At 40.4% G+C, this 13,801-nt stretch overlaps 1 protein-coding gene across 2 annotated transcripts in view; it reads left to right on the top strand.

The window, feature by feature from the left end:
- Nucleotides 1-11,743, top strand: part of ndst1a (N-deacetylase/N-sulfotransferase (heparan glucosaminyl) 1a) — a 62,092-nt gene extending 50,349 nt beyond the window's left edge. For both annotated transcript variants that reach the window (XM_008420157.2, XM_017307145.1), the window contains exons 6-15: nt 1,562-1,747; nt 2,877-3,005; nt 3,715-3,897; nt 4,276-4,372; nt 4,591-4,714; nt 6,364-6,538; nt 6,639-6,809; nt 8,067-8,176; nt 9,709-9,811; nt 9,899-11,743. In XM_008420157.2, coding sequence (XP_008418379.1) covers nt 1,562-1,747; nt 2,877-3,005; nt 3,715-3,897; nt 4,276-4,372; nt 4,591-4,714; nt 6,364-6,538; nt 6,639-6,809; nt 8,067-8,176; nt 9,709-9,811; nt 9,899-10,018 — 1,398 coding nt within the window. In that variant the 3' untranslated portion in view covers nt 10,019-11,743. The remainder of the gene's footprint in view (nt 1-1,561; nt 1,748-2,876; nt 3,006-3,714; nt 3,898-4,275; nt 4,373-4,590; nt 4,715-6,363; nt 6,539-6,638; nt 6,810-8,066; nt 8,177-9,708; nt 9,812-9,898) is intronic.
- The last annotated feature ends 2,058 nt before the right edge of the window (nt 11,744-13,801 follow it).

The following is a 13,801-nucleotide window of genomic DNA, read 5'->3' as shown; positions in this document are numbered from 1 at the left end:
ATGAAAAAGTAAAGAAGTATATTTAACGCGGGTGTGAGCGTTAAATATAAAGCCGTAGCCCCCCAAAGCCTTAAATGTCACAATATTCCTAACACTCGATGTTAAATTATATTTWGGTAATTCTTAAATCTGCATAGTTTTTTTTCTTTGCTGGCRWTGTTTTAATTTTGGGACTCATCTGTTGTGTCATTTGAAGCTCTGTGTGAGGAATACAGCATTTATAAAACTGTTGCTGGGAAGCAATGAAGCATTTATCTTTCAATGCAAACAAATTGTACACCTTGAGCTGACCTGTTATATACTTTAACTGTCTATTTACTCAGGCTTGACTTGAAGATAAAAGATTTGACCACCACGCTGGTTGGCTGTTTAATGAAATATATTGGTGTCAAATTTAGCTGTAAAAGCTCTTACGTCTCATGCTGAAAAACCCCAAAGTGTGACGAGACTGAAATTGGAACATATTGAGTAAATAGCGTAATTTTTAGTCGCAAAAGGTGCTGCATTTAAAGTTCTGATGCGCTCCTGAAAATGTTATTTTCCGTTGCTTAGTAAAGACGACAAACTCGTTCACTTCTTCTTTAACAAGCTCCTGATTTGGTTAAAAGTAGCAGCTGTGTTTTATGTGTTTTACTAATGTAGCCAGTTGACAGAAGTTTCTCTTGTATATATATTTATATATTTTTATGTCTTGGGAATGCTGTTAAATTCCTTCATTCTTGGACGGCAACACACAAGTACAACTAGAGTGAAAAGCACGAATGTTGTAAACACTCCACATCCCAGCTGAATCTTTTTCTTTACTCTTCTTTCAGACAGGGTCGTGTCATCTCACATCACTCACTTTCTAATGATGGTATTACCGACTGTGTTATGAAGGCAGCATGAAGTGAATGAAACGCTAATACTCGATTTTCTTGCATTACCTCTCTTTCTTACTGACGATGTCCAAATAAATGTTTTGGTTATCTTCACTCAGACGACGTTCGCTGAATTACACGCCTCAGTGTGTTTCTCTGAACGTCTCTTGCGCGTTTAGGTGGCGCGTATCCAGCTGATGATTAAATGTCTGCTGTTTGCTTCAGAGAAAAATAGGAGTTTCTAATTTTAACTCGGACATGGATGTTCGGAGTTCTTGCACAATCTGGAAAAGTCTGGAAATAGATGAAAATGTTTTTTTCAGGTCTAAATAAGCATAAAAAGAGAACGTGGATGGAGGAAAAAACATTTTGTATGTCTACAGTTTGTTCCTCATCTATGTCTGTTTGTTTTATCGATTTCTCTATTCATCTATCTGTCTGCCAGTTATCTAACCATCGATCCTCAGTCCCTTCTGTCTATACAACCATCACTATCTGTCAATTTATCCCATGGGTTTGTCTGGGTATCTATCYATACCTCAGTCAGTTTTGTATTTAAAGCCTGCCCTCAATCGAAACATCTGCAGTGAATTCAAATACAACTTTTGCGTTATCTGTGGAAAGTAAGTCTGTGCATGAACTCTAGATGCATCATGTATCCTATCACCGGCRCTCACCTGCTTATGCAATTTCTTCCTCAGGAGCAYGGGATTCCCACGAACATGGGCTACGCAGTGGCCCCTCACCACTCCGGGGTCTATCCTGTACACATGCAGCTGTATGACGCCTGGAAGAAAGTTTGGGGCATCAAAGTGACCAGCACAGAGGAGTACCCTCACCTAAAACCCGCTCGCTTCCGGCGGGGATTCATCCACAGCGGCATCAGCGTAAGACCACTTCAAACGCTAGTAGCCRTCTTTGAAACGCCATTAACCCCACAAACATCCTCTGTGGGGTTCTGCAAGGATTTATTCTCGGGCCACTTTTATTCAACATCTATATTTTCAAGAGCACCTCCTATTATATCTATTTTTTTTGTTGCAATATTGTGATATTACACTCTGTTACAGTCACCTACTCAGTGTGTCCCCATTATCAGAAAGTTTTAAAGCCAAATAAAAGCYGTAGTGTTTTGCTTTTCTCTGTCAACTGTGTCTCTTTGCTCTCCTGTTTTAGCCACTAATAGGCGAATAAGAAAACATCTCAACTGGATTGCTTTCTGTTCCAGACCTCCCCGTTTGAACTTTTTGTTCCTCGTTTTCTTGAAAATCTCAAGTCGACTGGCAGAATTGTGTTTTCTTTTACCGAAAAGCAACAGACTTCCCCTAAATAGGCAGTCCATCCATCTGTGTTGTTGGGTTTTGCCTCCTTCCKCTGAGCGGGAGATAACAACGTGGTCAAAAGAACCGGCGTTGCACGAGACACCGGCAGGCAGGCTTCGGCAGCAGAATGAAGACTGACATCAGAAAGCGGGTGTCTGGGGAACAAAAGTGAAATGTCAACAGCCGACTAAAAAGATCAGGCTTAGTTGGTTTTGGAATAACTTGGTAAATAAGGTAAAAATGGATTTGAATATATTCAGGAGGTTCAGAAGAAAACGTATCCATTTCTTCCCTAGTTGACCTTCGATGCCGATAAGCCTCAGTCCGCTCTCTTTGTTGCGCCTGTGTTCGGTCGGCCCGGGCGGCCTCAGAACTCCCTTCCCGTCCTTGAGATATTGCAGCCCGAATGGACAGCGCTCACCGCGGAACTGATGATTGATATTCGGCTCCCCAGACACCCCTCACTGTACATGCATTTCCATGAATTACCATATAGACTCGGAGCGAACGAGAGGTTTGCTTTGGCTTGATGAGCTGAATAATAACAACATTATTGTGAACAAACAATGTGTGTGGGGGTAAACCGCCCGGAGGAGCGGCGGCTCAGCGGAGAGAGCCGACGTCGCGTTTGCGTCGGTGCTTCCAACTTTTTTTTTTTTTTTTGTGATCCTCTCCGTGTGTGCTCTCATCGCAGGTGTTRCCCCGGCAGACTTGTGGTCTTTTCACGCACACCATCTTCTACAAAGACTACCCAGGCAGCCCGAACGAACTGGACAAGCTCATCAATGGGGGGGAACTCTTCCTCACCGTTCTGCTGAACCCTGTGAGTCAGCCGCTCTCCCACACAGAGCGTTTGCCTTTGTCTTGCGCACTTTGAAGCCCATCTAGATGCCGGCGCAAATTGAAATTTAAACAGGGTGCGGGGAAAATGACTCAGATATGTTTTTCATTTCACTCCCAACAAAAACCGCTTTTAATAGAGCCGGGACACAATGGCGCAAATGCCTCCTGTTCTTCACGTACTTTTGTTTGAGATTGCAGAAAAAGGTCGCAGCTGTGGCCGTCTCTGCATAGACTGCAGACAATTTTATTCACATTACTGTGACTTTGCCCAAACGAAAATGGCRCGGGTTGTTTCTGCAGTAGTTTTTATTATTGTTTGATCCTAATTACTCTGATTCGGCTCATCTCTAAGTAGGTTGCACAAAACTGCTGTGCTTTTATCTTTTGGCGAAAGGACAGCGCTTTAATGTTGTTCATTCATTATTGATTGATGTGCTTGTTTTTACTTGATTTAATGCATTTGAATCTGGGCCTAAGCTTACWATAATATAAATAAAAGCACACATTCTCTTTGTGCAAACACCTGAAATCTTGGGCATTTTCAGCTGAAGATTCAAACTGTTTAATCAGCTAATTGTACATTTCAGTCAAGGCGGTGTCCCGGCGATGAGCAGCCACAGTCTCCCAGATGTCCTCATCCTTTCTTCTGTTTCAGTAAACTTCTCTCTGCTCGGCATTTCCGTTCGCAGATCAGTATTTTCATGACCCACCTGTCCAACTATGGGAACGACCGTCTCGGTCTGTACACCTTCAAAAGCTTGGTGATGTTTGTGAAGACGTGGACCAACCTGAAGATGCAGACTCTGCCRCCTATCCAGCTGGCTCAGAAATACTTCAGCCTGTTTCCATCTGAGAGAGATCCCCTCTGGCAGGTGAGGTCAAGGTTTTACACCACCTGTATTTATTTATTTTTTTTATTTCTATCACCTATTAGCCTGGAACCGTCTCCACACATTCCTTGAATATTCTCAACGAACGATGTACTGAAAGTCAGGTCTTTGTAGAAATCTGTGCAGTTAATTGATTATATAGGTTTTACGAAGCAAAGCGAGTCAGAACTAAAGTGTGGAAAAGCAAAGAATGCGGGTATAAGAAATGTGTAGAAGCCCTGTACATTGTTTTTCTGTGGGTGCAGATGGATGTCATCATCATTTAACTCATCTGCATTTTCTTTTGATTTCTACACATTAAAGTGAAGTCTAATTAATCCCCACTTACAGGATTGTATCTGTGTTTTTGTGTKACTAAAGGATCCTTGTGAGGATAAAAGACACAAGGACATCTGGTCCAAAGAGAAAACATGTGACCGCTTCCCAAAGCTGCTAGTCATCGGGCCTCAGAAGACGGGTGAGTCACGGCTCTACAGCGCCCTCTGCAGGCCAAGTCAGAAATGATATTACTAAGAGTTTGCCGTTCAGAGCAGACCTCTTCCTTTGAATTATAGCTCTGTTTTTATCCTTTAATTGCTACACTTTGGATTATAACTGTTGCTGTTTGGTGGAGTATATTTATTGGGACATTGCCATTTAAGTTTTTTTTGTTTTTTATCTCTTCCCTTCCTCCAGGGACAACAGCACTTTACCTATTTCTTGGCATGCATCCTGACTTGACCAGCAACTATCCCAGCAAGGAGACGTTTGAGGAGATCCAGTTCTTCAATGGACACAACTATCACAGAGGCATTGACTGGTGAGACACGTGTTCAGATGTTTTGTCTCCGACCTCCACCTGCTGCCTCCACTCACTTCCTGTAGCTAATGCCGAGTTGGTTAACATTATGCTCGCTTTAGAGGTGTCTGGTTTGTCTGCTACACTTGTTTAACAGACAAGTTAGATTGATTTATTGGCCAAGTATCATGAACGATTAAAGTGTTTCGTATTGGTTGATATCGATCATTATTTATTAGTGTTTTTTAATTTAAGTATCTCAAATACTGCCAAACTGGTGGCATAACCGTTCCTCTTTTTTTCCCATAGTTTTCACTCCACGCCGTTGTTGTTTTTATTTTCTTCTTTTTTTTTAGCAGTTATAAGGCACGCTGGTGAAACCTTAAACTGCTGCTGCGCAAGTTACTCAATAAGTTGTTGCTAGGCAACCGAAAAGCGACTGAGTTAGTTGAACCTTTTTTAGAAAGGTTGACGAGAAGTTGAGGGGCTAAAATCTTTCCTCTGCCTACATCCCCCAGAATCCTYTGTGGTTTTGGATCRAAGTTCAATGAARTTATTGAAAATTCTATCAAATTTATGATCTATTAATACTGATCACGTGTCTGTCTGTCTACATGTATTGTTATTGATTTATTGTCCAACCTTGCTACAGTCAGATTTCATGATTACAGCAATTGTCTTGAAATATTGTTTTGGTCTGTAGAAAGCCTCAGTCTTCTCTTGCTCTGGTCTTCATTTCTACTACATCTTTGGGTTATGTGGTCTTGATTACAACAGCAGGCAGTATAAACCCCAACACTTAGAAATAAATGCACCAATGCTGCAAATCATCACTTAGTGTAGAAAATTCACTCTGGAGCTCAAACAACTTGGGATTCTGTGCCTCTCCACTCTTCCCCCACACTCTGGGACCTTTAGTTGTATTTGAAGGATAAAGGGGGTTTTGGACCACTGAGCAGCAGTTCAGTCCTTTTTCTCTTCTGACGCTGTCTGCTCTGGAGTGTCTTAACACTAGGTCTGGGACAGTTGTAGCCCATGTTAGTTGGACACAGCTTTCTGTGAACCGTCAACGTTTTTCACAATGAGTTTTCCTGCGAACGGTTTCAGTGACTGTCTGCTGGTCAGCCGTCAAGCCAGCAGTCTTCCCAGCGACTGCCGAGGCTGTAACAGACGTTATTTGTATTAAAAGTCTTCTATTCATTGCTCTTATGTATTATTATACTTTTCTGAGAAACTGAATTTTGGGTTTTTGTTAGCTGCTAGCTATAATTGTCAAAACTAACCGAAATAAACCCTTCATTTACATATTGCTGTGTGTGTGTAATGACTCTTAGCATGAGTTTTACTTTTTGTTGTCAAATTACAGAAATGAACAAACTTCGTATTGACACTCAAATTTGTTGTGATGCACAAGAAAAGATGCTTAGAATGGCAGGTCTGCAAATCTATAACCTTTTTTTTTTTTAAGACCAATATTTCTACAAAAGAAGTGGATTTATTCAACTTTATGTTTAGCTTTAATTTCTTTCAAGTTGACTAAATATAAAGCATTGTATATTCAAAGGCATTACAAAAAATACAGCAATGTTGGCTGTTTTTCCACCAAGAACCCWCTTGATCAGAAGTTATGGCTGATTCAAATCTTTCGTTTTCTATTTGTTGTTTGCTAGGTACATGGAGTACTTCCCTCTGCCCTCCAACACCAGTTCAGACTACTACTTTGAGAAGAGTGCCAACTACTTTGACTCTGAGGTGGCTGCTCAGAGGGCTGCCGCTCTTCTGCCTAAAGCGAAAATCATCACCATCCTCATCAACCCAGCAGACAGAGCTTACTCCTGGTACCAGGTCTGTCTTGGTCCTCACACCTGCAGCCAATCACTTCATCTTTCAGGAAGTCTTTTTTTTTTTTTTTCTCATTACTGAAACCCGACTCGCTCTCCCACAGCACCAAAGAGCTCATGACGACCCAGTGGCGCTGAAGTACTCCTTCAATGAAGTCATCACTGCAGCCCGCGATGCTCCAATCAAACAACGGGTTCTCCAGAATCGGTGCCTGGTGCCGGGTTGGTACGCTGTCCACCTGGAGCGCTGGCTGAATCACTATCATTCCAGCCAGGTAGTTTGTTTTCCACGTGCAAAGTGTCGATCAGTGTGTAATCAGCAAGCAAGCACAAGACAACGAGTTTCCTTAGTTACTGAAGTCTTTATTGAGATTCCCTGCAGGGACTTGGCAGTGAGGGGGGTTATTCTCGCCTTTGGATTCCTTGAAGAGCGTATTCTAAATCCAGSTGACCTCCGTGGATGAGAACTGACCTTTACGAACACTCGCAGAGGAAAATTTAACCTTTGGCGCTCCAGTGTGTCTAGATTCACAAGCGGTGATGARCTGTGGGTTCAGCGTTACAAAGCAAGATTCTTAGTAATACCGTGTTCTCTTTAAATTAAATGAACCAAGTTAAGTTCTCGGCTTATGCAGCCTGATTTCTGCTTTCAAAGCTAGAAATCAGACTAGCTAACATGTGCACAGTATAAGTCTTTATACTGGCAGGATGTGTCCATCTTCAAACACACTGGTGGTTTTAGAAGCTTTTTGGTGGTTTCTGTTTTTCACTCTCTCACAAAAGTATGCAAAAAAAAAAAGAAAAAGAAAAAATACACACACAAAAACAACCCACCCCAGAGGAGAGGGAGCAATTGAAGGCAGAAAAGTCATAGACAATTGGGGGAAAATCCATGTGTTTTTTTGTTGTTTTTTTTTATTATTTCTTGGCAAGAAATTAGCAATTAAAATTTAAAAACCAGGACAGTCAGCCATTGAACATCTGGAGGACAGACTCCTCAAATAAATTTGTGAATCAGTGATTTATATTTCAAGACCTATACCACAGAAATAATCAATAATGCAATGGTGGGAGATATTGACTACTTGTTATTTTACCCCCCAATGGGTTTTATTGATTCATTTACCAGGGCTTGCACAAATTCCAGGGGATTTCTGTCAGCAGTTTCCACAGTTCAACAAAGATAGATGTGAAGACCTTAGGACTGCGGTTTGGCTACCTAATGAGCTGGTTCTACAAGCAAGACTCTAAAACTACTTATAGACAAACTTACAGTTACTGTATTTAGTCCAAGAGCTAATGTCTGTCCTGCATTTACTACTTGTTGCTCTCTCTCATTAATTATTTACCCTCCCCCCCGTTTAAGGTTTGCTTCCGACCTGAGTGCTGTAGGGGAATTGGTCTGAATTTAATTATAGAAAAGTAGTTGGGAAAAGAAGGAAGATCATGTAGGCGTAACTTATTTTCTTATGTTGCACTGTTGTATGCACAGCTGTCCCTCTTCTAATGCCTGGCTTCCTGTCTCCTTCCAGTTGTTGGTTTTGGATGGGCAGATGCTGAAGACGGAGCCCGCCTCGGTCATGGATAAAATCCAGAAGTTTCTTGCCCTCCCCAACGTCATCAACTACCACAAGATCTTGGCGTAAGTTTCCCCTCTTTCACTTCAGATCCTTTTCTTTTCAAATGCCAAGATTACAACCTAATTAGCTTCTTCTTAGTGTGTTTTTTAGATCTCAAATACGTTGTTTTTTTCTTTAACTAGAGATGCTATGATCCAAATTTCTAATCTCTGCTTTTTCTAAATCTTTGACCCGCCCTCAGCAATTTTAGCTAATTCATGATTTCTCTTTTTAGGACTGTAGCTAATGCAAGGTTGTGTTTGGTGATTAATTATATATGTACTTTATGTTAAAATGTTTAAAATAAAACATAAATAAAATTAGGTACATTTTTAAACTTATTTTACAGTTTTATTGTCTTTTTGAGAGACACCCATCTCAGTTCCTGTCAGAATCAAACTACCTTGAAATGTGTATCTGCCTGCGGTATGCACAGTAAAATGTATTAAAGCATAACACACTTTGCTGTGTGGAGGAACCGTTTCTTTCAAAACAAAATCAAAACAATTGCAAAGTAGACATTTTGGACCATCTTTACTATMTTCTATTAGCAATTAACATGGCTGGAATTACATGTTTATCTCCAAAGAATGTAGATCCTCAACTMTGACATTTTCCAAATCCATTATTATTCTGAAAGGAGTCTTAAGTCTTTAAAGGTTTTAAACAGATGTTGTTCTGCTTTCGCTCACAGCCCAATAAAACCACAGATGTCTTAAAATGTGACAAGAATGTCCTTATCTCCTTTAAAAAGCTTTATGCTTCCTCAGTCAACATCTCACATATACTCGACATATCTAACTTCTTTATTTGCTAACAGTGTCCACATTGAAGAATGTTTGTCAGCCTGATCATTTGATCCGAGCAGAATGGTTTACTGTAAAAGCGTTTGAGTCTTGAGTGTGTAGCATTCATCTAAATCACTTAAACCTACAACCTATTTATAAGGGTAACTGGMCTTTTCTGATTTTCTTAGGCACAAAATGCCCTTCCGGGCGAAAGACTCATTAACTCTTTATTCTTTTTTTTTTCTTGCACCCACTGACTCTGATTAGGCAAAAAGAGCAAATTGTGACGTTCAGCTTTTATTGAAGAACAGTCGGACATGTGGMGTGGAAAACYTGCTTTATCTTCCTCAGTTAAAACCCTCAGTTTCATTTGTCATTTAAAATGCTTTCATTGAGTAGAAAAAAAAATCAGCATCTATGTTTAACTTTGTTCTGCCAATAGTTTCTGTAATTGTGTATTTCACTTTACTTTTATCTTTATTTAGCATACCAATATAATATGACACAACTGTATCAAAGTTTCACAATTGAAACACAAAGAAAATATAATGAGAAATAGATAACATGATCAAACGTTTTACAACAATCAATCACATGAGATGCTATTAATTTGAGTTGAATGCTTCTTTTTTATACTTTTTTTTTAAGACTCATTATACTTGAATAGAGTTTGATTTGATTTGTTTGAAACCTGAGACATGAATGTCGTACCTCAAACGTGAGGTCGGATTTTGACATTCAGGATTTTCTGTGTCCATCATGTATAGATTTGACCCCAAGAAAGGCTTCTGGTGTCAGCTGCTGGAGGGAGGAAAGACCAAGTGTCTGGGAAAGAGTAAAGGACGCAGGTACCCTGACATGGACCCCGAGGTAGGATCCTCTCCCAGAAAGAGCTGTTATAGTAAAGGTCAGCTTGTTGTGAGTCGCCTACATTTAGTTTCCTCCTGTTTCTTTCAGTCCCAGGTGTTCCTCAGGGAGTACTACCGAGACCACAACATTGAGCTGTCCAAGCTGCTCTACAGGATGGGTCAGCCGCTGCCCAGCTGGCTCAGAGAGGAGCTGGTCCACACCAGGTAGCAGCACCGCCGCAGGGGAAAACCACAGCTCCACGTTCCGAAACACGGCTCCACCCTGCAGGGCTCGCCGATCTGACAGAGACCCGAAAGGCTGGAGCTCGGGCCTCGAGATATACCGAACAAGAACTCGGAAGCTTAACTCTGATCTTCTTGGCGGAGAGCAGACTGGCTTCAGGGCTGCCCTGAAACTGTGACCTGRGGATTTCAGTAAGGAAAGACTCGGTGGTGCACAGGGGAGTGGCGTTCGATAATCCCGGTCCCTTCGATCGAAGTGGTCATCGCATAAACTTTGTTGCCTGAGACTGAAAAAAAAAAGAAGAAAAAAAGAAACACAAATGAACTGTGAGCAGTTTTTCCTGTCAGTTCTGTAAATGGGCAACAAATGTAAACACTATCACGTGTCCTCTGCGATAAGGCGTGATGTKTGGACAGCGGAGTAGGACAGTATTGTCTCAGCAAACGGCAGCATGTTGGACGTGTCCAGTCAAACTACATTTGACAGGAGTATATAAGCAGTAAGTGAGGACATGAGGAGTCCTGACTCRGGGCTGCATCTTGTAGCCTTCCTCAATAGGCCTTTGTAGAATCTAGTTATTGCATTTACAAGTGCCAGGACAGAATCTTCAACAAACTATCAACCCCTTGGATATCTGAGGGATTCTTCCTTTTTTTTTCTCTCTCTCTCTCTCTTTTGTTTCAATCAGCTCCTGTTTTGTTTTCTTCCGTCTAACTTAACATTTCTGTAGTGCTGATGGAAATGCATATTTTGTTAGAATGTACCAAAACTAAACCTGTTAGAGGTTGTTGTTCCCGCCCAAGCGGGATGAGCAGCGCTGTTGTCGGCCCGRCCTGCAGCGTCGTGACGCCCCGAGCCGGCCGGGGCGGGAACAGGACGGACGGACGGACACGGAAAGCACAACGGCACTCGAACRAGCGTCGACCCTGATCATACAGGTTAACTGGAAAGCACACAGAGTTTCATGGCTCCTACTACAATCTGTGAAGAAGATCATAAGCTAGCTACTGTATGCATGGTCCTACAGATTCAGATTGTGTACAGAAGAAGAAGAAAAAAGTGCATTTCAAGATGTTATCAGCGTTTTTATTTGTTAAAATTGTATATTTTTTTGTGTTTTATGTTTTAATTTCATTTACAAGAGAGTATAGACCTGGGAAGAATAGAGAAAAAAACAACAAAAAACAGACCAACTGTACGCCAGGTGTTTTAATACGGATGTTTGGGTGTAGGTCAAGGTGTTACCATTGCAACTAGGTGTTCATCGGTAACAAAAAGCTGCTTTTACTGCAATAGTTTTGTACGTTGTTCGGATGTAATTACAACGCACACGACGGTTTGTCACTTCCTGACTTTGTAATGTACATAAAAACYCTTCGGTAGACCTAAATTATTGAATGTGTTTGGGTTTTGCTCTCCCATCAGCCTGTTTGTCGTAGCGTTTAAAAACGTCAGTGCTGCGCTGAGGGGGAGTTTGGATCCTTTCATCATGCAGAAGTGTTTCCTCTCACGTCCTCTCACTGCCAACTGTTGTACAAAAGTGCAGAGTTTCTCCGTATATAAAGTATTAAACACATAACAGCAACGATGGTACTAATCTCCTGGACTGTATGATACAGATTTGTAATTGTTGTCAATAATTTTTACAGTGTAACTAATATTGTCGGTGCTTTTTAATTTGCAAATAAAACACCACTGTATTTTTCATTAGTTGGATCTTTGCTGCATCACTTTGTTATGCGAGTTTCTGCACTTGGGCTTGGAAATACAAAGCCGCCCACATTCACTGGCATGGCCAGTAAAGATCTGTAAATAACCTCGGAATAACTTGCAAAAAGTCAGAAATATCCAGTATTTAGTATTTTATTTAGTCGGAGAAAATCTTGCAAACATTTTGATATCTCTTGAACAGGATGTTGAATTGCCACCACACTGGTATTTTTCATCAGAAGCCTCCAATCAGCAGTGTATAATTGTAAAGTGGATGGTAAATATTTTTWAAAAAAGAAAAGGAAAAAAAGTGCGGCATGCATTTGTAAGTAGCTCCCCTGAGTAACGAACCACTTTAGCTGCAATTACATTGTGTGCACAATGATTAACCAAGTCTTATTTTTGATTTTAATAATCACCAGCTACAGTGCCCTCAATTAAAGCTTAAAAAAATGTTTTATTTTACATATTTGCTGAAGCTGTTGCTAGGTTACAGCAGTATTAAATGAGTAAGATAAGTGAAAAAACAGTTCCTCTACCTCCTCTCTGGTCCTACTGCCATCTGTGGAAATGAACAACTTGGTCAGAAACAACCAGTCAGAGCCAGGAGGGGAGTTTTGGTGCTGTCAATCGCCTCTGTGTATGTGCTGCTCACACCCCTCACCCTTACTCTCTGCTATGCTGACATGCATCTGTGTGTGGTGGCTATTTATGTACTGGCTCCAGATCCAAACAAAGTCTTGGGAATTTCTTTTAAATCAGTCAATGGGCTTTGCTGACATTTAAACCAACTACCTTGGCATTTTTCCTTCCACTTAATTTTGCAATAAAATGATTGAARCAGCTCTTTGAAGAGTTAGCTTTTTGAGAAGTTTACCTTAATGGTTCACCCTCCACAAGTAGTGTGAGTCATAAAGAGGGTAATGAGCACACAAAGTTCAAATTCAAGGTGTGATTTTTAAAGGAGGGTTGTTCGCCAGAGCTCAGCAATTGTTCAAAGTAGACCTTTTTTAATATGGATATTATTGTTCATAAATCAAATGTAATTAAACAGTTTTTGGGGCATTTCCCTGCTAACGTCTATGTGCCAGAGTAAACCTTAACTTCCTGTTAAGTTGAGATATTCCACGAATCACTGAGAGAAGACATAAAAAAAAAACCCACAAATGCTGGAATTCAAATTTAGCACTAAATCTCAATTCATGCCACGTTTCGCTTGMTCACAGCAGAAATAACAGAAAAAGACAACAAACTAAAGCTGGCAACACATCAGAGGACGAGTAAAGGACGAAAGTAAAGGACTGTGAACATGAAAAGTATTTTAAATCATTTTTCAAATAAATTTTTAACCTCCGATGGTGCCTAAAGAGTGAATCGCTTCACAGAGATTTATAAACTATTTATTTCCAGTTGGATGAGAATCAATCTTGTGAAAGCCTTGACTCTATTTTACAYTAGTGTTTATTATAAAACTAGAATWTTATTTTGGTAAATGGATTCAATAACAGCTGTGACAGATATATTATCTTAGAYGTCAGGACACATGGAGTTAAAGCAGGCAGGGCAGATACGACTGCASATAGGGGAAGATATTTCTTGTATCTTGACAGCTGGTTTAAAGGAAATGTAGTTTATCTTTTGTTTTCAGATAACTTCAGGAAGTAAAAACAACTCATTTCCTCAAAATCACACAAGAGACGTCAACAAAAGACAACGCAAATTACATCTTATATTTCAAAGTTTTTGTATGGTCTCACCACCGTGAAGTACCAAGTGTATGGTCTCACTTGGTACTTCACATGTACCAAGTTTGTCAGACTTACAGAGTTCACACTCTGTAAGTCTRATTCCTTTTTTTAGGGAAAAACCCAAAAGCAGGCAAAAGCAGAACAGTGACATGAAAYAGTGATTCTTGAGAATAGGGACAAAACAGGTCCATTGGATAAAGCACAAAATTTGAATAAAATATACACAAAATATAATTTTTTCAAATATCTGACTAAACTAACCTGGGTCATGCGAGCACAACAATGTATATTTTCCAGGTATTTGCTGAAT

This window comes from Poecilia reticulata, linkage group LG10 (genome assembly GCF_000633615.1).
Source record: "Poecilia reticulata strain Guanapo linkage group LG10, Guppy_female_1.0+MT, whole genome shotgun sequence".
In the NCBI taxonomy this organism is placed as follows: domain Eukaryota; kingdom Metazoa; phylum Chordata; class Actinopteri; order Cyprinodontiformes; family Poeciliidae; genus Poecilia; species Poecilia reticulata.
The sequence above is the reverse complement of the archived record's forward strand: the minus strand, read 5'-3'. Positions and strand labels throughout refer to the sequence as shown.